The sequence below is a fragment of the Lampetra planeri genome, chromosome 7, assembly GCF_965212315.1.
Source record: "Lampetra planeri chromosome 7, kcLamPlan1.2.h2, whole genome shotgun sequence".
Lineage (NCBI taxonomy): Eukaryota > Metazoa > Chordata > Hyperoartia > Petromyzontiformes > Petromyzontidae > Lampetra > Lampetra planeri.
Window position 1 is genome coordinate 2,508,072 of NC_136113.1, and position 25,551 is coordinate 2,533,622.

The window sequence follows — 25,551 nt, forward strand, 5'->3', positions numbered from 1 at the left end:
CCTCCGTGACAAGAGCGATTGCCGCTCGCAAAACACGGCGTTATTGCGCATTTTCCTCGTGGTTAGTTCGATCGCATTTGCAAATCAAATCAATTCATCAGTTTCTATCATCGTCATTAATAACACTCGCGGTTTGCAATCTTCTTGTAATAAGATGCAAATGTGTGTTGAAAGCGAGTTACCTATAAATCACCATCCTGTCGGTGGCAATCATTAAATATCAGAATGCACAGTCAATTTTTAGTATTTTCAATTTACCGTATGCCTTCTGGAATATAAAGATAGATGGATGTAATTACACAAACCAAACACTATTTCAATTCACCTTGGACAGCAAATTTAGTGTAAGGAATAACATTCCTGTCATCACGGCCCATTATTTCATGTGGTTCAGGCAAAGTTCACAAGCAGGCACAAAGAGAGAGAGGGGCAGCATTGTCTGTAGACGTCGTTGGGCACACAGAGCGGGGCAAGGCTGCGGGCACCGCAGCATGTCCGGCCACCGCACACGCTCATTCCTAAGGTCACACTCATTACACACAAAGTATTCGCCACAAATGAACCACGACACCTCGCTGATTTCGTCAAGGAGCATAAACCATCATCACGTGCAATTCGGTCATCCTCACTGCAACGGCTTTTGGTTAACCATGGAACAAAGACGGTCACTGCATCGCGCGCTTTCAGATGCGCTTCTGCGGCCGTCTGGAACGCTCTTCCTTCCGATATTAGGACGCCACTGGAGCTTTCCACTTTTAAATCTAAATTGAAAACGAATTTCTTCAGAACTGCTTTTTTTTGTTTAGTTTATTAGCATGGTTGGCTACGTACGGTGGAAAAGAAATTCAACATCTCTGATGCCACTTTATTAATCTTCTCTATTTCCTGCATTATAGCTCATCAAACTCAAGTAACAATCGTGTTTGCCTAACGTATTCTCATTTAATAGCATGCATGCGTTATATATGTTTACTGTGCATCACATGTATATTGTATCGTTATAAATGTTTTTATCTCTCTTGATGGATGCGCCCCTCAGACCGTGCCGCATGCCCCGTGCCATCTGTGTCCCATGTACCGTGTTGCACCAGCATACACCAGCGTGAGTGCACCTGCGAAATGTCCTCTACGGTAATATCGCTTTGCTTAAGAGGGATTTCACTAGGTTGCTATCACAGAGGCATGGGATGTAGGAGGGATATACGTGGGTGCCATGAAGGGGGATTGTCAAGTAGGATAGCGATGTACGTGGTAGAATTGGCACTAAAACTAAAGTAAACATTTTTTTTATTTTACCAGGTAAGGCCCACTGAGTTATGTAGCTATAATCAGAAGCGACCTGGCCACAGATAATAGCTCAACGAAGTGGCTTATCACGTGGAAATTTATAGCAGCCAAATACTGAAAACGCATGTTTATAAATGTAGAGGGAAAAACCCCGAAGTCCACGCAACCACGGGGACAATATTCAAACTCCAAATCTACAGGGGTCAGGGTCGGGATTGAACCAACGACCTCCTGTATACCAACATTGGGGCAGGGGGGTGGGGGGCGAGGTTGGGCATAGGAGGTTGCCGGTGTAGCTGTGAGGGAGGTACCAACGCTGGCGCTGGGTCCGTGCCAGCAGAGTGGGGGCACGAGACCGTGGCACCGTCGTGACGTTTTAAGCGGCACCCTGGGCCTGAACGGCTCCTAGCGCGCATCTGTTTTGTCTGACGAGCGGGGTGCCCGTGCGAGTGTTTATTTTATTTATCTCCTCTTGTATCTCTGAAGTAATTATTTTGATGATCTATACTTTGATTGCCTGCCATATGGTAGCAATGATCTAATCAGTGGCAACTTTTAACCATTAACGTTTTGTTTGTAAACATCTGTCGGGCACCAGGTATGTTAAACGTGACAAATCCTCCTGTCCAGTCTGTGCGGCCAGTCTAATGGAAACTTTTAACGAATCCCGATGATATGTTATACAGGGATGAATGCCTGTGTGAAGCGCCGTGTTGTGCTGTAGAAACAAACTCAAATGACGAACTCTGTAGATCTGAATGCTTATTTGCGTTTGCTTTGGCGCTACAACCAGGAGTGGGAGTTTGCCTGCAAACCATTAAAGTTAACGCTAATTTGCAGCACAAATTGCGTTCAAAAAGAATAACATGCGGCCATAGTAATTTATGCTTTATGTCTCTTGAAATTATACGGACTTAGATTAATTGCGGCGAAGGGTTTAATTTTTTTTTTATCTTACTTTCACTTTTGGCTGCAGCGAGGTCCATCTGCTGCGGTGGCCTCGGCAAGCACTGAGCCCCGTGCCTCGACGCGGGGTTTAGATTAGCCTGATGCACGCGCGCAGTGTGCTCGCATCCGCCGAGTGCCTGCGGTCCACCAAATCTCACGGTGGCGTCGCATCCACCATCTCCGTATGGAAAAGATTGCTTTCGCATAATATGTTTTCTTGTTCGCTTTCTCCCAGACACATGTTGGTGCGCTCTCCGCATTATTATTATTATTATCGCTGCCGTAAACTCCGTAGCATAAACCGTGCCTCTGGCGGCTGGTGGAGAGGGCGTTGGGCTGGCGTTGCTGGGCCGCGAGGTTCTAAATAATTCACTCCGTGATGCAGCTGGATTTCCTCTCTCACATGTCTGGACTCCTCTTCCATTTAAGGAGGCTTTTTGGACTCGGAAATTTAATCCAATTCATTCCACCAGGGGATTTCTTCTTAAATTCCATCAGTAGATGTTTACGGGTACCGTGGGACAAGAGGAGCTAATGTATTCCACTTTGTTCCCCCGCCTCAAATTCACCCAACCCCAATTCCCTTTCCTCTTAAAAATGACAGTAAATCGAGTTGTGGCTTTAAATTAGAGGAACACCTTACAACAGCCGCATTATCCAGCCATGTACTTTGCAGAGTGACTTGATTTTTTTTTTTTACAAAACACAAATTTCGTCGGTGTGGCCAGGCCAGCGCAATTTGCGAGTTAGCGACGGTGGCTGCAGCAGTCCCGGGGGGTGTTCGTGTGCAGTTGCAAGCATCCCTGCTGAGTGATGCTCAGGGAGAGTGGAGCAGGGCAGGGCACATCCCGGGAGACGCGCGACCCCCTTCCCCATCTGCGGCCCCTCTGCTCCTTAATGAAACTGTATTGTGCGGCAACGATAATGAAGTGGACAGGACCTCTCCTGCAGCCCCCGCTCTCCGCGGCGGGCGTCCGGCACTGCTCGCCCATCGCGTGCTGCCCTCCCGCCCTCTCTCCCCCCCCCTCGGCTCGCCCCCGCTGATCGCCCACAGTGCCCAGCCCAGCCTCAATCAGCCATGTTTATCCAGCCAGATGAGCCTGCCTTATGGTACCACCGGGCGTGCACTGATGGCGCAGTTTGTCTTTATCCGCCGCTTCATCTGGCCACGGCCATTATGGGCCCCGGGTGCTGATTACTTCTGGGCACAATTCATCCATCTGAACCCAGCACGCTGTCCGCTGAGGTCCCGTGCCCACACACCGCCTAATATTTACTGTGAAATATGAGCCGTCGCCATCTGTAATGGCTGTAAAATTTCATAATTACATGTCCTTTATTGCATTGCGTAATGATCCTGAAGCGGCGCAAAAGAATAATTAATTAGGAGATTATGAGCCGTAGATTCGGAGAATTAAGGGAATTATTTGGGGTGGGGGAGGGAGGAGCCTACACACTCTGAGCCCCTCCGCGGCTCTGCTTTACTGCGTGTGCAGCCCAAAAACACGAAGGCGGCTCGGAATGTCCCAGCGCGCATCGCCGCGCAACAGAGGGCCATTATTATCCAACCGCTTTCCGTGTTCGACAAACATATTTAGCAAAAACACGCCACGCTAAGTGGGTAATATTTGTTGAAGAAATATCGTCGAGTAGTTTTGAGGATTTCTTAGTGTGTGTGTGTTTATAAATGCGTTGGGCTTTATTGCAGATGTTTGCATGGTTCAGTTTAAACAGTCATGGCTCTCCCCTCACAAGTCCTGGAATGAAAAAGTGTGAATAATTGTATTATTCTGACCTGAAGCAGATTAGGCACTTGGCTACTGATTTCTGTAGCATTTGGCTGCTCATGTTGCCACAATTGGCTATTGAGTCAATTAGTGAGATGCATTTATTGTGTCTAACAAGGAAATCAATATTAAAATTGGTTGATTTACTGGTGCTGTAATTATGATTCCATGTTGATGGAGAGCGCAGGGTAGTGTGATTATCGCCCTTATTTTGGTTCAACAAGACATTTATTGTCTCTGTGGGACCGTGTTCTATTTTGTCTTCAAAACACGAGTTAATTGCCTCCTGTGGACGTGCTGTGTGGCACCGTTTGCAACACGCAGCCCTTCCTCGTGGACGACACTTGGAGAGGAAAATGGCTCACGTGGGTCCCTGCAGGCTGCCGCTAAGGCTGCCAGTGGCATGCGCCGTCCCGCCGATGATGGCCAATGGCGGGACAGCGCATGCCACTGGCGGGGCCGAGTGGCGGGCCAGGTGCCCCATGGGCACTGTGCCACTCTGCTGCCCTCGTCCTGTTCCCCTGCTCTGAGCGAAGGTCCAAGTGCCCCACTGCGCCTTGCGACACTCCCCGCTGCCCTCTGCGCAGCCCAGGATTCTTGCGGCAGCGCTCGGGATTGGCTGATTAAAATGTAAATGTTGATATTTGGGCACATAAAAGTCGCTTCCCCGTGTGCCACTTACCGCCCTCCCTGAACGCTCACAAGCTGCGATTCGCGGTGCTTCAAAATTAGTGCCAGCGTAGCGATCGCCGCCAAAACCCAAACTCTGTTTCTCCCAGCAATTCTGGCCTCTAATTAGGCAAACAGGCGAACGATCCAAGCATCCTGAACAGCTGCTCCAGTATATTTAGAATTAATCTCGGCTCAGAATAGTCTAATTTATGCAATGGTCTGGAATTACGGCATGCTTAATTAGGCTCATTGAAGCCATGTGACTGAGGCTGCCCCGAGAGAAGAGCTGAGGGCTCCGAATGTGGATTACATTGTTCCGAGAGCAGACCTGAGCCACGCTAATCAGCCCCCACACCTGTCTGGATTAAAGGTCAGCTGTGGTTAGCACAAGAGACTGGGATTTAAACTGGAAGCTGATCCACTAGGATTTGTAGTATTCATGTAGCGGCTAACACAGCGATCAAACTTGTCTTTTTTTGGGGACTCAGCCTTACACAAGACTCTCGTGTAATTGTCCCGACATCCATCTGAGTCTCAAGTATTACACGTGAATCCTTTATTCTTGACCAATTGAATGTGTAAAATGTGAAGCAGGGTTTTAATGGTATTAGTGAGATTTAGGATAAAACTGAATAAAAGATTCACAAAATAATGTAGTTCATGCGACGCTGTAAAGATATTTTTTTTGCATCCACTGTTTGCGTTTCCGCAATTGATAATAATGAAATGTAACACTTCTTGTGGCTGAGAATTATCTGGCGTTAAATGTTGCCAATCTTGGCTGGAAGTCCTATGATGTTGACAAATTTGGCAAGTTGTATCATCCATCTGCTAGGTATTAGGGGATTATGATCAGTAGTTTCCGTGATGCAGGAAATGAAGCGGCACAGCCCAGGCAACTTGCCATGGAGTTAAGCCTACCTTTGCTGCAGGACCCACCACCACCGCTGATATGGGGGCATCAGCAGAGTCGTTTTAAAGCCAACCAATGCTTTGTGCAGTTTGTGTGGAATAAGCACTGTTTCCTTTATACGCTGCTAATTTAAATTGCTTACCGTTCAGCCTCAAGCTATTTACATTCCATTCACTGAAACAAAATGATCTTTTCAATCAGATGTTTATTGTGAGGTTTTTTTCCTTCTTCTTCCAAAACCACAATCAGGAGGCCCCAAGACCTCCACAGATAGCATCTTTTCAAGTGACCAGAAATAGAGGGACACATTATCACGGCAACCTCCAGCGGCACCAGGCATCCTTCTTTCTCGCGCTCCCATTCAGCGCTCGGCCCGTCACTCACGGCTGCCGCCGTGGCCCCCCCCCCCGAATGTGGCGCGTGGGGGGCGCTCCGGGCAACCGCCACGGCGATGTTGGCCACCGCCAGCCTTTTGCCGTTCTGCACACGTAAACATCGACGGGGGCGTCCTCTCCATCATCCAAAGTAAATTCACTCTGAAGGCCTATTCTTCCCCCCCGTATTGATCTCTTCATGTGAATGTAGATTTGTATCTGTTAATTAATGCAGTGGGAAGCAGCCCTTGTGTTAATCAGCGAGATAAGAAAAATTGGACACTGGGATGGGGCTGACAACAGTAAAAGTGTCAGGCTGATAACATCACCAATATCCCGTAGATAAAAAGTTCTGCCAGCGCTCAATAGACCAATCATCCCGGTTTTAATTATTGGCCCGAAGATTCTGACCAACTGAAAGCGTATAAATCCAATCGTTTGCCGCTGGCAGTTTTGAGTGTGCTGAGCATTCCTCTCGGATGCCGGGGGGCTCGGGGGCCGGGACTCGCTGCACGGCGCACGCAAGCCCTGCCCGCCGCATGCCCCGCGAGGCCCCGATGCAGTGACAGGTTTAAACGCGCACCGGCCAGTGTTATCCTACACCCGTTGAGTACGCGCACCGCATTGCCGCTGAGCCGTGCCCGTTGACACCGGTGCCAGTAGTTTAGTGCTCGAAACGATCCTCGCAAAACGCGATTGCTGTCGGGAAAATAAATGTCAAGGAAGTGCCCGCTTCGGTGAGGTTCGCAAGGCTAGTGGTATCTGCCGGTGATGAAACAGTATCATTCTCATTGCTTGTTAATAGAAAATTAGTATAGATTTGTTTCATTAAAAACTATTTCGAAAAAAAAAAGTTTCAAATGGCAAAGGTGTCATATTAACTGTGAAATCTCGGTGTGATTCGCAGACTCGTCTCATTAAAATGTTGCAGTGCTCTAATTTAATAAGTCAAACAAAAGATGTATTAATATAAAGTTTTAAATTAGATAGACAGATAGTCAGAGAGCAATTTGCTGCAACTCCACAAATGAAAAAAGGGAACTTAACTTATTATCCTCATCCCTTTTGCACATTTATGTTATAATTTTTAATGGTACTGACGAGACCGAGAGTGGGTTATTTAATTTGCACGGAGCAAGACAAAACTCTGTCGTACGGGAAGGCAGTTATCACTCCGTGAAAACATCGGCAGGAGCACAGTGGTACACACCGTTATTGAGCACTCAACCAAAAACGTGGATCTCAAAGCGTTGTATGGGTGTATGTGTATGCGTGTGTACGTGCCTGTGCGTGTGCCCGCCATGCGTGCCAGGCTTCTCCACGCTGTCGCTGGGCGACCAGATGTCGCTGCTGCAGAGCGCGTGGATGGAGATCCTGCTGCTGGGCGTCGTGTTCCGCTCGCTGCCCTACGAAGACGAGCTCGTGTGGGCCGAGGACTACGTGATGGACGAGGAGCTGTCCAAGGTGGCCGGTCTGCTCGACCTCAACTCCGCCATCCTGCAGCTCGTGCGCAAGTACAAGGCCCTGAAGCTCGACAAGGAGGAGTTTGTGGCGCTGAAGGCCATCGCCCTGGCTAACTCTGGTACGGCCAGCATGGAGCCCACCTCAGCACGGTGCTGCGTCAAACGCATCGCCCCGTGTAAAAAAATATAAAAAGATGCAACATTACACTAAATTATAAAAGTCGTTGGTTGTGGTACAAGATTCTGTAAATGTTTGAATTTACGCAATGAATCCATATTTCTGGCGAGGACGCCCCACCGTGGAGATGGAGCGACGAGATAATTTAGTGTGCAAGAGTGAGATGATGGATTGTGACATTGCAAGACGATGGTGGGGGGAGGTTTTCATCCAGCAGTGGATAGACCGGGGCTGATGATGATACAATCCATAGTAGCGCACAGGACCACAAGTGTTTGGAGGAGGAGAAGAAGAACACTGCTTTCATAATCCTTCACGATACCATACTGCTCTGTTGCACGAATGAGCTAACGCAAACAGAAACAAAGCTCACATTCTCTCCTAAAATTATTTGTCAGTTTTTAATGGGCGTATAACTGCAGCATTTAATGAAAGAATGTAGGTCCTCGTGTAATTCGTGAACAACTTTGAGAGTGTTTCCTTTTTGCGCAGTAGAATATAATGTGCAAGCCGCGCTCCCACAATGTGAACGCGCGCACTCAATCGGTTTTTAAGAGCCATGCTCCAGCGCAGCAATTTATCCAAAGCAAATGTTTTATTCTTTTTTGATAAATATTTGTATTGAGCAGTGCCAGATGCTGACATGGACGTCAGTCCATTGATGAAAAAGTCAAGGTCGTGCGCGAAGTGTGCCGCAGCCTCCCTTCAGCACCGCCCGCGCTCGCCCCGTGCCTCTGAAAACGCTCGCTACACACGCGCACAGGCCAGCGTCTTGGTCTGAGGCCAGCTGGCTTTTCTCGTTAATTACAACGGGGGAAAATGTCAATAAAATGTGTTAAATGAAATGTAATGAGTGGCCGTATGGGAGGGCAGTCATTTGTTCGCATTGTTCGCTCTTCAAGGTATTGACAGTTTGTTTTGGGAGCAGCGCGTTGATCAATGGTAGCTGCGAATCGGTCAAACTGAAAAATGAAAAAGCAGATTGGCTTTGCTCAGTTTCAGCGGAGGCATTAGAGGCTGCGGTAAGCCACAGACGAGGCTTTTGTCTAATCGTGCCCCCGAGAACTAAAACGTGACTCCTTTCGAAATTATTTTTAATTGATTTTGTAATTAACGGGTTCAGCCCTTCCATCGACGTAGGGCCTGTTGACTGATGGGAAGGAAATTGTTTCACCAAAGTAACACCGTGCTCATTTGTCTTCTCAAGTAGCTCTGATGTTGCAAGTTATGTGTTCGAGAATCTCAACTGATCTGCCTTTGTATCAGCCCTTTAAAAACAATAACAAGTAAGCCTGGCTAAGCTAGACGACTAAACGTCTTGAGATTACACTTGCGATGTGCCTAAAGTACAGGGCACGTGCGCTTTCCCTTATTGAGCGATTTGTCTTTTAAAATCCCGGTCCACCACAATCGAGCACACGAGCTTTCGTGTACAAGGTACTCTGTACCTACCTCGATGTACACACCGCAACAAAAACAATTGACGATAATAATTGTAATTCATATTGACTTTGATTATAACCGCATCTCAAGACTCGTTACAAAAATTGAGAACTACATTAGGGTTGAAGAGGGCGGTTGTGACTCATATAGTGTGCGTGTGTTCTGTGTGCGGGTGAAAACACTGTACGCTGCATACTCTTGTGTGTGTATGTATATGTGTGCGTGTGTGTGAATCCGTGTTAGCAGCAAGGAGAGGGTAATGCATCTACGAGTTGTCACTATTGTACGGTGGATGGTTCAGACAATAGGCATGTCCTTTCCAACTTCATTCGTCGCAAGTAGATGCTGCCCGCAATGATGCAGTCGCATGTAAAATTAGTTGGGTGCAGCAAATTTTTATTTCCATTGTGCAATTATCTTGCAGCGTAATTGTGCCTGTCTGCCGCATACTCATGCAACATTAGCCACAGCCTGCTCGTGTTCCTGCGAGCTGCATACTAACGCCCGGAATCGCGATGCACGCCAACATTCATACTGGGCACGCACGTGCGCCGACGGCATTGGCAAGTGGTGGCGCACGCTGTTTGGCGTGCCGCGCACCGTCCTCGTGTGAGCCCTGTTGTGACGTGAGCCACCTCGGTTGTTTTTGCGTCTCGTTTTAAATTCGTCACTTGGTATAATGGTACAGCAATTAGCATGGGAGGTGTAGGGAGAGGTGGGGGTACTAAGACTGTCAGAACTTAACAAACTCTATTCCAAAGATTCCATCGCACAAGCTCGGTTGAGAGACAACCAGATGAGTCGGGATGAACAGTTGATGTGAAAATAAGTAGATTGCTCAAAGCAGGTGAGTGCGCATGGCAGCAACTGGTCGCCTTTATAAGAGAGACTTGTGAAAAAAAGGTGTATAAGTAAAGCAGCTTATTCTTGTGTATGGCAAACGTAGGTGCAAATTGTACGTCCAGGTTTAAGTATAGTAACGAGTTGGTTTGGATATGAAATTGAATGGCTCACCTGCATTAGCTCCTGCCATCTACTGAGGCACTGGAGACAACCACGATCATGGTGGCACCTCTGACATTTTTACAATACATATTTTATCATCATTAATTTTCAACTATATACACAGCACGGTATAAACAATTACACAGTAACAGAAAACAAGTAACACATCGATCATATGTGACGTATCTTCTGGTCACCAAAATACTTTTGAATATGGTATCAGACAGGGCTTAATTTAGAATTGAATATTTTATGGGTCACTGGCAAACTAGAGCAGGCTCATGACTAGCAGCCACAGCACATAGAAGTATACTGGATGTGATGTGCCAAAATATTTTCCAGTTCACTGACCCAGACAGAACCGGCTAAAATTTCAGTATTTTTTTTGTATGTTATTTAGCAGGTAAATACCACTGAGATATGAGATTTTTTTCAGAGGCAACCTGGCCACACATGATAGCGCATGTAAGTGCCTTATGATCATGTGGGAATTTATAGTAGCAGCCAAATAATATAAACGCGTTTTGAAAATGTGGAGGGTAAAACCAGAGGACCCAGAGAATAATCCACGCGACCACGGGAAGATCACGCACACTTTGAATACACGTGTGTCAGGGTCGGAGTCGAACCCACGATCTCCTGCATATCACTCGAGGTAGATAACATCTCCCCACCACCACTGCGCCCAAATACTGGTACCAGGTCGTGATCTGCAAGGCATTATCCGAAAGTGTTCGACGCGGTGCTGCACATTTAGTGTGAACATAGGCTGCGTTGCTAACCGTTGTGTGTCGTGCTCGTGCCGTGGCTGTCCCACAGACTCGATGCACATCGAGGACGGAGAGGCGGTGCAAAAGCTTCAGGACGTTTTGCACGAGGCGCTGCAGGACTTTGAGGGCAGCATGCACGGCGAGGACGCCCGGCGCGTCGGCAAACTGCTCATGACGCTGCCGCTGCTCCGGCAGACGGCGACGCGCGCCGTGCAGCACTTCTACTCTGTCAAACTGGAGGGCAAGGTGCCCATGCACAAACTTTTCCTCGAGATGCTGGAGGCCAAGGTCTGACCGGACCTTGAGCGGCGCTTAGAAAAAAAAGTAAAAAAAAGGAGGAGCGCCCTTTTGGGGTCGGCCGTTGTATGGACGGACGGACAGCAATCGGGGGGGGGGAGGGGGAGGGGGGGGTAACGCGCGGCCGTTCGCTCCCTTTCAACTACGGAAATTCCTTGCACTTGACGATGTTGATGGACGCTCTTGTAAAGGACGGAGGCTCTGCTGGGACCCTTTGCGCAGGAGGCCCGTCGTTACGCCCGCCACCGCGGCAGCACCTCGCCCGCGTGCGTGTTGTCGAGGATGTCCTGCTCGTGGGGGCGGCTGCGCGGAGGAGTGGAGCTTCCACGTTTGTAAATGAAGCACAGAAGAGAGCAACACTGCCCAACCCGCCTGTGGTTTCTTGACCTCCTGCCGGGGTGGCAGGCGCTGGTACGCGTGGACAGCGGCAAACTCGGAGACTGCGGATCCAATAGGAGCTACCCTCACTCACCGACTGAGTCGTAGCAGTGTTATTTAAATCAAGGATACCTATTTAATAAAAAAAGATGAATAATTCTTATATCTAAATACATCATAAGTTCCGATAGGTAGTCATCAAGTCTTCCACATTGTTGTTGTTATGTTCCCGTGTGCAGACGTTATGCAATTTGTAATATCGGTGCTGCTTTTTTTTTGTGTTCACTTAAAATGTGTACTGCTTTGCTTATTTAACACACGTGATTAATTTATGTAAATTCTGTAAACTTTGAGTTTCAATCTCAGGATTAATTCCTTCATATTCCAATCGTGTCATTTTAATTACATGTAGGACTACTTGTAGATAATATTGTAAAATAAATGCACAAATCAGGTCTAATTATTAATAATGGCAGTGTTAGTGCATCTGTTAGCGGTTTTGAGTGCAGAGTGAGGCGTCACAGCAGCTATGATCTTGAGCTAGCTGTTACAGCCTCGGCCAGCACCATAACACACAGCCTTGCACTGAAACAGCAACTGCACACCAGCAGACAACAGCACCATAACACACAGCTTTGCGCTCGCCAACAGCCAGTGTCCAGCAGCACACTGCACCACGACACACCGAACACATAGTAAGTGAGCACGTGCGGACAAGACTTTGAAAGATCCTCCACGTACGCAGATGTCCATGTCCTGACTGACGATGGCACTGCCACCAATGACGATGCAAGCAATAATTGGGGAATTGAAGCAAAGTCGTAGCATTCAGAATGAGAACACACAACACGGGTAATTTTAGTCTTTAAATTTAGTGGTACATTTTGGATCGGGTTTATGCCACGTGTTTGGCCAATGGGTGATGTCCCCCCGTGCAATTACGATGGTCAAAACGGCCGCGTGGCACGCCAAATGGAAAATGATTGGTGCCTTTTTTTGGAAGGGATCGGCTCGGCTGTGTGCTGTGGTGTTGGCTCGAAAACAACAACAACAACAACAACAAAAACTCCTGCAAATGTGTGACCCCCATCGTCTGTCTCCCGTTTTGAGTGTAGCTTTGACTGTGGTGTACTGTGCAAGTCACTTAGAAACAGGGTAGGCTAGTGTTTCCGTCATGAATGTGAAGTTTATATGATATAGCTGCTGTAAAATTATTATGTCGAGTGCAGGTAGATTTATTTAAAGCCTCTTGTGTCAATCTTCCATGTCAAATAATATAACTATTGTAAGGATTTAAATTAAGGGACATTTGTGTAATGTAATATAACAGATAAAAAAACTCGTGTACATTTTATAAACAAAAGATGTTTTGATTTTTCTTTTTCGCATTTATTCGATGTTGAAAGTGCTTAATTACCAAAAAAAATTCCGCTGTATATTGCAACTGAAGTACAATACAATGCAGCCGTGGGACGTGAATCAGTGTTGTGTGGTGTCTAGGAAGCCATTAGCTCGTTATACCTGCAAGGTGGTGCCGTTAACCTGATTGCCAACTGTAAACGTGCATTGTTATTCAACCCGTGCTGTTCGTGGCTAAACGCAGTGCATTTCTTCTACTGTATATTCTAGAAGTCACTTTGTTATCGATGAAAAAAAAAGGTAATCGCTGTATTTGATATAAAATGCGCAACTGATTTAAAATTGGCGTTGTAATCCCGTTCACTTTAGACGCGTGTACTCGCCACGTGTAGTCAGTCGACACCGGTGCTGGTCTCCCTTTCTTGGGTCCGTGGTCTTGCAGGACGTGAAAGCTTTTGGTATTGAAATCCAACTTTAAAGCGTGATCGTGACGGTTGTAATTTTTGAACACGATGCGCCGGCTATTTAAGGAGACAATGACAAAGTCTATTGAAGTAAAAGAACAACTGCACATTGATGCCCCGTTCGTATGTTACAGGACAGTGGGAAGCTGCGGAGATCAGCCTTTTAATTTACTTGGTGTTAGACGGCTGTAATTCCAATCAACCGGGATCTTGTGAACTTAGTACAAATGTAAGCTGCACATATACGAATTGACGTGCAATATGACCACTTATTTGCTGAAACCAAGAGGCAAACTGTTCAGACAACCTCGGCAACAACAATGTATTGGTTCTTAAGCACGTGCACGTGTTCCCAGCTAACAGTCATGCAATATTGAAGTTGACATGTTCCTAAGCAGCTTAGCTTGTGCCTGCTTTCAGCCATTTGAGGATCATGTTCTGTCTTGCTGTGGCAGATTGCTGGTCCGATAATGCAAATATAGCAGTGACGCAGAGCTGGTGCTGCTGCTGACAGCGCAGAGGGTGGATTGAGTGGAGGGATCCAGTCCGCCTGGTTCAGGGCAGCTCACGCCGGGCTCCGTGCGGCACGTGATGCTGGGGGGAGGGGGACAGGCGATCCCCGTGCGGTGTCAGCCCGTCAGCGTAATTCTAACCTGCGCCGAGCCTAGAAGCAGCCTCGCTCGCCCATTGACTCGGGCCTGATAACATCGCACAGGACATTTGACCCAAAGAGCAACTTGTGTGCAATGCCGATCGACTCGACGCAAGCGGGCGGACGGAGCCAGAGCCGCGGCGTGGCCCTGCCTGCACGTGTGCCCGGGTCCACGCCTCGTGACTGCGGCCGAGAGCGAAGTCGGCGGCCACACGGGTTCGCGTGCGCACGGCCGCGCGCCCTCGCAAACCCCGTTGGTGTGCGCGCGCACGCACGCACGCACGCGCAGCTCCATTAACTTTCTACTTGTCTGCTCGCATGAATAAAAACAATGATACATTTGTACCATCATCAAATTACAACTGCTTTCTGTCGAATTAACTGCATGTTTGTTGCTTTGTTTTCCGAGGGCCGTGACAAAAGCAAAAGCGATGTCACGTTAGTCGGTTACATCCAGATTAGTTGATTAAATGCAAAACAGTAATGCTCGAAATAGCATTTCCTTGCTCCGATTTTCTTCCCATCCCTTGCGAATTACATTCGCGGCAGACCCAGGGTGCTGTCACTAAGAAATCACCGTTTTACCTCCATGATTCCAACAAACTAGAAACTGATAACCTATTGGATGAATTTCAAAAGCTATCGACTGATATTTTCACGTAGAGGAACAGGAAGAGTTAACAATTATAAATGTAATCACAGAATTCTCTGTGGGGTGCAAAGAGATTGCTTCCAATGTTTGGTCCACTGGTCTATAACGATGTTACACGTGCGCAGGATACCGGCAACAACCGCTAATGGGACTAATCCTGCTCAGCGCGTGCCTATCGGGGCCCTCTCCATCACAGCCACCCGCGGCTGCCATTCATTACGCTGCCGAACACGGCGCGGGGCCCTCCAGAAGATAGTGTTCTGTGCCATCGCAGCAGTAGCAAGCCCCAGTGTAGGCGAGCATTTTGTGACACGAAAACAAAAGGTTTTACCGAACTTGCTTACGCCATTTGTAACTCAGTTTGGGTCTTTATTTCCATACATTCTATTGAAGAATGACTTTAAGCTTTAACATTTTAAAAAAATGTCTCCACATGATGACGACCGCTTGTGTTGCGATGGAAACATCGTAGTGTTTTGGTAAAAAAATTGAACCTATCTACGTGACTTTACCGAAAGACCCAAAGAATATGAATTCCTGCAGTCACGAAAGCGTTAAGTCGAGATAAAAATATATATATAACAAAAAACTGGAAATATCAAGTATTTACGAGAAATTACATCTGTACCCACACACGTGCGATACATGCCACAGTGGGTGCAGGGTATGCACGGCCACCTGTACCTGGAACGTTGCAGACTAGCGGCTGCACAGTCGGTTTGTGCGTTGCTGGCTCGTTCATTCAGCTTAGAGCGAGCAACCTTCCTTCACTCCACAGTACGCAGCTGACATAAAACCCTGAACTGAAAAGTGCTAACTCCGAATAAGGACATTTAGAGAAGCTTATATGAAGTCAGTAGCCGAAAATCCTTTCAAACAAAATGTGAAAGAAAGAAATTGCTTGCTGTCCAACAGACTCCAATGCTTCTACGCGTTAATGACACGTTTACTGGCGTTCGTAGTGGAGTGCAAATTAATGCTTTGCGTGCAGCACAGAGCGAGGCTCTGTGCTGTCTGTGAAACCCTCTTGCCACAGCCCACGGTAACTTCGCATGCCTAGACTCGTGCAGAGGTAGTCCCAAGTCTCATGTCCTAGGACTCCAGTGGTTCACACCTTTCAGGGACGTACCTTGCAAACTTATCTCCATGACAATTGGAGGACGGGGTCCAGGCCACGTTAAGTAATCAGTGCAAGGCTGAAGTGTAGTCATACCACCGAGAGACTTGGCTGGCGGATATGGTGATATGGGATTGAATCACTTATTACGAAGTCAGGGATTGTGATGGGAAGGACAATACAGCAGGAGCATGGTCGGTGCTGCCTTGCACGGACTCCATGCAGCAATCGAGCTCATCAGGCTGGGATTGTAAAATGTAATATTATCTCACTTGTATTAAAGTCGAAACCTCCATTGCGTTAACACCTTGTCTCAGGTTAAGACAGAGCCTCCAATTTCCATCACAACCTAAAACCCGGGCTCCTAATTCTCAACCCACAACGTGGCTCGATGTCCCTGAAGCTTCTGAAATTCTATTCAAATATTTACAGCAATTAATACTCGGAGACAGACACCAACCGCACTCTATCGGTAAAGTGCCACAGTGTATTGATAGGCTCTTAAATAATTTGACCACCGGATGGGGCCACTTCTCTAAAAGGTGAATCATTGTCAAGCGGCGTCCTTCAGCGAGCACATTCCCAGGATTTTCCCATTGGGAATTCTTCCGTCATGAAATGAGAAGTGATTTCATGCCCGTTGGCCACACGGCCGTTTTATCCCAGTGTTTTGTGGTGCCGGAATCCCCCCATGGCAACATTGGATGCAACACAGAACTATCACAGCCATCAGACATATCAATTGCTTTTATCAGGCACATCGCTTCAGACACATCGCATCATCAGACGCATCACAGCGATCAGACGCATCACAGGCATCAGGCACATCAGACACACCACCGCCATCACACACATCAATTTTCATCGGACACATCACAGTAATAGGGCACATCACAACAATCATATGCATCACATTCATCAGACACATCACAGCAATCAGGGATGAACCCTGACAATCGGAATCACAGATCCCCGCCGAAGGCAGCAGGCGCCATCGGATACTCAAAGTTCGTCGGAATGCACTGCCAGTTATGCAAACATCTCGCCATCATCGTCGTCGTCGCTGCTGCTGCTGCTGGGTTTTTTTTAAATTTAATGTTGATACGAAGAGCGCGGGTCCCTCGTCTCAAAGTCGCGCTCCGCAGCTCGCCGCTCGGCAGACAGTCGGGTGCCACCTACTGTCGGCGGCTCGCAGGTCCGGGCCAACGCGAGCTCAGCCCAAGGGAGAATGTGAAAGTGGCGACTGGGGAGCGGCGCCGCGCTCAGCCTCATCAAAGACGCCCGCCCGGTCATCTCACGGCGCCCAATCTCATCGAGGCGGACGTTGACCTCGTCACGACTCACAGGTGACGCACGTGGTGTGTGTGGACAGGTGGGACCGCGTAAATGCTGTGGGTGTTACTCTCCAACACACACCGGTGTGCTGCACTAGTAACGAATTGGCATCTTTCGTTTACGTGACAAACCTTACTAAATGGCTGTGTCGGGTGGTGGCGGATTTAACGATGCACTTATATTTACGCGATCGAACCTAAACAAAGCTCTATTATGGGCCCATGTAGTGCACGTAACGCAGGGAAAGTTATAATCGCCGTTACAGGCGATGCAGCTGGCAGTGCTAGGTAAGTGCAGCAATGCAAATTGTGCCAGGAGTTCACAGGCAGGACGGGTGATATCTCACTGCAATAGTCGGGGGAGCACAGGCAACGCAGGCCAGGTAGTTGCAGGTAGGAGCCATGAAGTCGCGCACGCGGTAAACACGCGCGTCGGGCAAAGCAAGTGGCGCAATCGGTTTGGTGTTGCAGGTCGTGCAGCCTGAGCCGTACACGGCGGAGAGCAACTTAAAGCACGAGGCCACCTGCCCGCCTGCTACGGATGAGGCCATCCGTAGCAGGTGCCTGCCCCCCCTCCCCCCGATCCACTTCACCCCACCCTCGTCCTCGGCCAGGTGTGAAGACGGCCTCACCTGGCCTTGAGCACAGCGCGCGGCTTTCGGGGGCAGAGCGAGATAAGGGGGATTGGCGGAAGACCCGAATAAATCTCCCCTTTATTAACTCGCAACATATTTGCCTCGGGCGTGCAGATTCATTGCAGATATTTGTTTTAGCAAATCGATTGCGGGTGGTAATTCGCCACGTGCTGCGAGAGAGGTTGCGCCCACGTTTTAAAGGTCTCGGTCGCTCATTAACCCTCGTGGCGGGGTGCGATCGGGGGGTGGGGGTGGTGGGCGGTGTGTGGGGGGCGGGAGGAGGGGGGGGGCAGCGGTGTTGCCCATGAGGCGCGGGGCACCGCGAGGACCTCCTCTTCCCCTGTCAGTATCGCATCTTAACAAACGCCATCAATCAGCCGCCTGCCCGGCGCGGTCTCCCACCGCTCGATTGTTGCGGCGCGGACAACTCACAGAGACACACGAGCGTTGCGAGCCATCATCATTATCAATCATCATTACCACCACCATCACCACAACCATCATTATCATCATCATCATCATCGCTGACATTATTATTATTATATCAGCAACCGCCGGCACAATAGCTAACACCATTGGTTTCATAGCCATCACTATCATCATCATCATCATCGTCGTCGTCAACCTCACGGTTTCTCCAGGCAAGAGCGCGCTGTCGCTCAGTCTCCCGGGGTATGTCAATCACACGCCGCGCGCGCGCACAACTCGGGGGGGGGGGGGGGGGTGGGGGGTGGTTGCTCAACGATCAAAACAGTCGCTCAACAAAGACAGCTGCCGAGGGCGCGCACCTCACCGAGCCCACGACGCGCCAGGCGCTCGCAGCGTCTCCGCGTGGGACGGCGGCGGTCGGCGAGAAGCAAAACGAGCGCGCTCCCAACGACGCCGACGAGGGGAGGAGGAGGAGGAGGCGGCGCTGGTAAAGCGACAACTTTTTGATACGTTACACGTGCGACCATGCGGGTTCTACGCGCTGATTGCACCGTGACCCTTTACCGCAGCGCGTTGACCCCGGCGTTTAAGGCTGGAATTAAAGTCAGTTTAAAGAACAAGCGGTGGTATTTTTTTATGGACACGTACGAGGGACGGTAAAACAAAATAAAAATACACGAGTCGAGATCACGCCCAGGCGCGCACGTAGTCTTCCTCCGATGTATCCAGGGCAGCTTCACTTGAGCCTCGATACTTCTCTCGAGGAGGGTCCTGCATCGGCGTGTTATTCCAATACCACGGGCGACATAAACATCTCCGCTTGAACTTGGGTGTACTACAAGTACAAGGAAGTTGTTAATTTCCCACATTAACACAACCATCTCCACCTGTGCTGGCCCCAGGGCCCTTGTGGATGCACTGCAAGTTGACACTTGGGCTTCGCCCATCTTACAACTTTAAAGACAGCTTGCCTTTGGGAGCTTCCACCCCTTTTTTCCACCTTTTTTTCCACCTGAAGAAGATCGCTCGTGTTGCGATGGAAACGTCGTGTTTTTTTTTATTAATTAATTTTGAACCTATCTACGTGACTTTACCGATAGACCCAAATAATACGGACTATGGCGTTTGCACTCGTGCATTTTGTCCACGACCAAGCTCGGCTATTCGCACGTTTCTTTTTCCATGGCTCGAGTTGACGCGCCGCGCGAGTCGGAGGTCCCGGGGCGAGAGAGGCTGCCGGAGCCGCAGCCCTGGGCCGTGCCGCGCTCTCCACGCGCGAGATTCGGGACGCGAGTCGATGCTTCATCGGCCACATTTTTCCATGCAGGGCGCACCGATGACCCCCCCCCCCGCCCCCCTTAGCGAGCCGCGTGGGCTGCACGGAACCCCGGCTGGGCAGCGCCGCTAAGATGCATCAAGCCATTGACTCGAACGTATCGATCGCAGCGCACAGACTTTACATAAAATACATTCATTAATCACGGTAAAGGGTCCAGTCTCGTGTTTGAAAAGTTTGCTCAAGGCATTCATCAGCCTGACTCCAATCTCTGGCCCGGTCTGACTGTGCAGCGACTTTGGCAGGGAAAGGGAAATGCTATTGTTGGCTATTGTTGGCTAAACGAGCCTAAGGTTGCCAATAGCACGGCTGCTCGAGTAATGCTGATGGGCGATAAGCTAAATTCGATATTATTGAAACTGGAACCGTTTCTAAGTGGAAGCTAATTTGCAGAGAGCAGCTGAGCCACTTGCACCATCGCTTACTAAACATAGCAGACGTAATCAGTGTGACTCAATCACCCCACTGGCCGAAAGCATGGAACACCTTCAGGGCGTCTTCCCTTCACATGTAATGCTTTGAATAGCAAGTTAAGGGGGGGGCGGGGTGAAATCCAATCACAGTGTTTTACACGATACGCCACTGGAAGTTAAGCAGCACAAAGGCATTTATTCAACGTCATCTTCATTCCGTGACATCTGTATTCCCCACCGTATGCACATTTGCAATGACAGAATCAAGTGCAGCTGGGCTTGATGCGCGCGCACCCGCTGACAGACGAGCAGCCCTGCTCAATTCAGGGAACACGAGAGCGAGGCGACAGGTCTCGTCGTTGTCCATGCGCGTTGTGGTGACGACCCACAAGTGGGCTGGTGCGTAGTGGTAGAGGAAGATGACGTTAGAGGGGTGAAGTGTGGACGCTGTGGATGCGGTGGTGGTGGTGGGTGTGAGACAAAGATGGGGGCAGTGCCGGATTAAGCTAGGTACGGGGCCTGTAGCATATGTTATAATAAATAAATACATAAATATTGAAACAACATTTTTATACTTGCGTAGTAAAGTAATTGTGTTTTTTAATTTGCTATACAGCCAGATAATACGACAAATCGCTAACCTTAAACACCCAGTCGTTCATAAAAGTTGAAGGCGGTATAGTACTATAGTAATAGAGCGAGTGCAGAATCCCTTAACCTGAATTAATAGCTCGAAAGCGTTTAGCGCGGGGCCGTTGAAAGTGCGGGGCCCGTGGCTACTACATATGTAGCTACTTGTGCTACGAGGGTAATCCGCCACTGGATGGGGGGAGCGTGGAGTGCAACAGTTAGCGCGCTGCGAACCCGGCGACCCGAGTTCGATTCCCGCTCACGGCCAACGCCACCAGTGATGATTATCTGAACCGGTCCTGAGTCTCCCCTAGGTTAACTAGGCCTCAAATTGGCACCTGGTGCGGTGTGTAAACATCGTCACTGGGAAGACAAAGGCGTCCGGGCGTGGTGCTATCCACCCACCCCTTCGTGTGCCATCCCCAGCCTTCATAGGTGCTCGCTAACAGCACTTGCCCCCAACAGTCTGTTAAGGCTATACGGGGGATCTTTGTCTTTGGTGGGTGTTGTCGTGAAGGATGTGGTGGTACCAGATGTGTTTGGGTAGAGATCGGTGGAGACGGTCGCTGTGGTTATTTTATTTGTTCCACTCACAATCCCGTGCCGCCAATTTCTTGGCTATTTTGCAAGGGAGATCCGTGGCGCGTGAGCACATAAACAACAAAAGAAAGGCATACAAACAACACCAATGCTCCATTTTGCACAACTAACAAACGAGGCATTTAACGGTCATTAACGAGACACGCGTGCATACAAAAGAAAGAACACAGCGCAAATAGAATGTGAGAGAAAGAGGCGCCAGAAATGGCTAGGTACAAGGTGCAAGTGTGCTCCTAAACGAGTAATCGATACTGTGAGGTGGTGGATCGTGGCTGTGCTGGTGACTGTGGTGGATGGGAGCAATGAGCCCATTGCAAAGCAGATGCTGATGAGTGCACACGGTGTGAGTCACGATGTGCACGTGCAGTCGCGCACAAAGTGGAAACGAAACTGGTTCGCATGCAAAAGCGTTAGAGCCACTTTGATCAAAGCGTTTACGTGTGGCGAGATCATATTTGCAACGTTTGCGGACACATCGATTTAACGAGGGTTGTTTTAAAAAAAAAACACTGCTGTTGTTGTTGTTGCATTACTGGTAAACGCAGGCAACACGGTCAAAGGAATTGGCTACCGGTTTGCCGCATTGAAATGTCTAGAGCAGGGTCGACAACTAAAAAAACACAAGAAGAGACATTTTTTTCGAATTCGGTAAACAAACCCCCCGCCCCCCTCCCCCTCTTTCAAGAGCCGCAATGCAATGTGTGGTGAATACGAGACGAGGGGGGGGGTCCTTAAAGAGCGGCATGCGGGTCCGAAGCCGCAGGTTGCAGACACCTGTTCGAGAGCAATACGCACAAACAAGTTGACCTTCGTGGCTGTGAAACGATGTCAGTCGCCGTGGTGGTGGTGGAGTGGGTTGACAAACGCGGCTTTTAATCATCCCGAGGTCACCGCGGAGATCTCCCCACGCCGCAGTAGATAGAGACGATGCTTTTAAAATCTACCCGCCTCTGTCAACCCAGCAGTCAAGTTGGTTCAGTACCGTACACCACGGTACATCGATCGACGGACTTCGCGTGGTGGGGTAAGCTGCGGTGTATGTCCACCTCTTCCTACTAAAATTGCACTGGAATCTATTGGCAATTATTGTGTTTTGTCAAACGGTGATCTATTCCCAGTAAACGTGACATTTTGGGCCAACATTGGGAATGTGGTAAGAATCATTGGACCCACCTGGACCCAAAGTTGAATCAAAGTTCCGCGTTTACTGAGTTCTTACTCTTTGGGTCTTTCGGTAAAGTCACGTAGATAGAAAAAAAATAAGAAAATAAGAAAAAAAATCACGAAGTTTCGATCGCAACACAAGAAATCGTCTTCAGGTGTAAAAATACAGCAGGTGGACTGCTGAGGCAGGAAGAAATGTAGCGAGAGAGCTACTGCAGCCAAAAGTTATATATGTTTGAGGTGGGTACAACACAAGGGTAAGAGATGGAATTTGAAAGTAAATGTAAGATCGCAGAGTAAGGCATACCTCGGCTAATCATATATTTTTCACGTGATTTTTTTTTCTATGTTTTCACCTGGAGACGATTGCTTGTGTTGCGATCTAAACGTCATCATTTTATGTTATTATTTTTCTATCGACGTGACTTTACCGAAAGACCAAAGAGTATGGATTCCTACAGTCACGAAAGCTTTAAGTCAAGTTTACTGGGTACTTAAAACGAGAACCGCTTAACGGATAAAAGAAAATTAACAACCCTAGTTTATAACTTGGTTTTACATGGACATTTCAGCCACGCCTGTCGCGTTGAACCGGGTCATTCGCCTCTAATATAATAAATATTCGCAAGACAATCACAGAACGGGGTGATCGAGTCAAAGACACGGGGACAGAGCGACCTCGGCGAGTCGCGAGCGACTCCCAGAGCCACGTCCTCGTGTTGTTGTACTCCCCGGCGCTCTGGGTCGCGCGCTACCAAGCGCCTTCACCTACATTCGAACCGAGGTCGCTCAACACCCTCCCCGAGCTCCGTGCCTTGACCCGAGGTGCCCAGACCCCACTCCGCCGAGCCACTCCCGGCCCCGCGACGGCGTCGAGGAACTTTTGACGAAGCGTAGCGCCAGGTTTAGTTTACAGGTTGCCGATAGCCCAGTAACCATGGGACGTTCGGCCAACGTTGAGCCAACGTTGGCCTGTTTGGGGGGGGAGGGGGAGGCGACTCGTCTCAGTCACATTTACATGCTTTTACAAATCGCACCACGCTTCAATGTCCTCTTTAACCGGTGGAGCCCGGCGAGATTCGTGAGCTGCGTTTCGCGGCGCGGTCCATTGTAGTTGCATGTAATATTCATGCCGTCGCATGCAATATTCATGCAGTTATGTGCAACGTTACAGTGCGCGGGTACCGGGGGTTTGTGTAACGCGCCCGTGCTTCGTGGCGTTTCTCTCTCGTCTAACGCGAGTACCCCCGGGGTCTCGTGGAGCTCGGCCCGAGCACTCGAGCCGCTTCGTGGAGTGTGGAGGACACCCTCGACGTTGCCTGGCGACCGTCGAAGAGGGAGCGAGTGGTCGGCCGGGCCCCCGTTCCGATCGGTCCTCACTGTACGCGCCAACCCGGCCGAGAGCACAAGGACGCGGGGACACGGGCACACACACAAGAAGACGCGCCGCTGTCCGTCAAAGCTGTCTCGACGCGAGCTCAAGTTCGGCCGGGAACCCTCTTTGCTAATTAAGTGTATGCGCCGTGACTGCAAGCTATCCAAAAGCCGCTTACGCGCGATACATTACCAGATAATTATTTCCGCCCGTCGACGGCGACGTGCGTGCAAGACGCAGCATTCGCGTGTGCAATTGATTGAGCGACATGCTCTGTGCCGAAGCAGGACTCGCTGACCGCCAAATGCATTAACACCACACACGAGCGCATGCATTCCCCGCCGAGGGGTTTCAAGCACGAGTTGGTTTCGAGGGCTGAGCCGCGCCGTGAGCGCTGCCCGTGGTGCTGAAGAGGGCGGCGGCTGCTGCCGCTGTTGCTGCCGCTGCTGCTGTTGCTGCTGCTGCTGCTCTTGCTGCTGCTGTTGCTGCTTGCTGGACGCGGGGCTCAGCCCGTGGAGCTGAAGAGTCGCTGTGCGGACATCGCAGCCCAGTGCCGCTCCGCCCGCGAGCGGTCGCGACTGGGGGATGCGTTTCAAGCGCCTCTCTTGACGCCCACAATGCGCGCCGCGGTCGCGTCTCTGCTGCTGCTGCCGCTGCTGCTCGTCGCGAGCCGGGCCGCGGCGCTGGGCCTCTTCCCACGCCTGGAAAACGTGGCCGCCTTCAGGCCGGTGAGGCTAACGCCCCCGGGCGCGACCTGCGGCCTCTCGGGTCCGACCACCTTTTGCTTCCCCAGTCCCGGCCCCGGCGAGGGAGGAGGAGGCCCGGCGTGCAGGCCGGCCCTGTGCGCCAACGCCTGCCCGCACCGCGCCGCAACGCCGCCGCACTCCACGCTGGGCTCGCGCTCGTGGGCGGGCGAGCCCGGGGCGTGCGCGGCCGTCGATCCGGGGGGCCAGGGGCCGTCCGGCGCTGGGGCAGGAGAGCCGGTGCTGCGGTTCGCCGAGGACGGCGACTGCCTCGCGACTCTGCCCAGCGAGTCCCTGGGAGCCGCCGCCTCGTTCACCGTCGCCGTTTGGCTCCAGAAGGAGGGGACCGGCCTGGCGTGAGTAAAAGGGGGTCCGCGGTTGCGTGGGCGCATACGGGTAAGGGGGGGGGGGGTGGTGAGGCACAACTAGGTCGTGCCGCGCAAGTTTTGAGGTCGCTTTGAACTTGTCGGCGGCTCGGCTGCGCGCAGCAGCAACAGGTGGCTGCGCTCGTTCGCGATTCGCGAATGTTCATTACAGCGTCAGAGTGAATCTCGTGGCCTGTGCACCACCACCGCCACCACCACCACCACCAACCACTTCAGTCGTACACGGATATCTTGTCAAGGTAACGAGCTGTCGTGCACGACGCGGTTGCGTCGAGTTCACTGTGGGGTGGTGGTCGCCTTGCGCAGCCCTCGCAGGCGAGGCCTACGCGATAGCGCGCTGATCACACGCGGACACACGCTCACAGCCGAATTATCCCAGTAGCAATAGTAGCTACATGTGTAGTAGCTACATGTGTAGTAGCTACACGTGTAGTAGCTGCATGTGTAGTAGCTGCACGTGTAGTAGCTGCATGTGTAGTAGCTGCACGTGTAGTAGCTACACGTGCAGTAGCTACACGTGCAGCTACTACACGTGCAGTAGCTATACGTGCAGTAGCTGCACGTGTAGTAGCTACACGTGTAGTAGCTGCATGTGTAGTAGCTACACGTGCAGTAGCTGCACGTGCAGTAGCTATACGTGCAGTAGCTACACATGTAGTAGCTACATGTGTAGTAGCTACACGTGTAGTAGCTACACGTGTAGTAGCTACACGTGTAGTAGCTACACGTGTAGTAGCTACAGATGCT

At 50.1% G+C, this 25,551-nt stretch overlaps 2 protein-coding genes across 4 annotated transcripts in view; both read left to right on the forward strand.

Moving 5' to 3' along the window:
• Positions 1-14,352, forward strand: part of ESRRG (estrogen related receptor gamma) — a 138,729-nt gene extending 124,377 nt beyond the window's left edge. For all 3 annotated transcript variants that reach the window (XM_078595942.1, XM_078595943.1, XM_078595941.1), the window contains 2 exons: positions 7,294-7,563; positions 10,890-14,352. In XM_078595942.1, the coding sequence (XP_078452068.1) occupies positions 7,294-7,563; positions 10,890-11,134 (515 nt within the window). In that variant the 3' untranslated portion in view covers positions 11,135-14,352. The remainder of the gene's footprint in view (positions 1-7,293; positions 7,564-10,889) is intronic.
• Positions 14,353-24,234: 9,882 nt separating this feature from the next.
• USH2A (usherin) overlaps positions 24,235-25,551 on the forward strand; it is a 119,764-nt gene continuing 118,447 nt past the window's right edge. Inside the window, exon 1 of the mRNA XM_078595944.1 lies at positions 24,235-24,774. Coding sequence (XP_078452070.1) covers positions 24,293-24,774 — 482 coding nt within the window. The 5' untranslated portion in view covers positions 24,235-24,292. The remainder of the gene's footprint in view (positions 24,775-25,551) is intronic.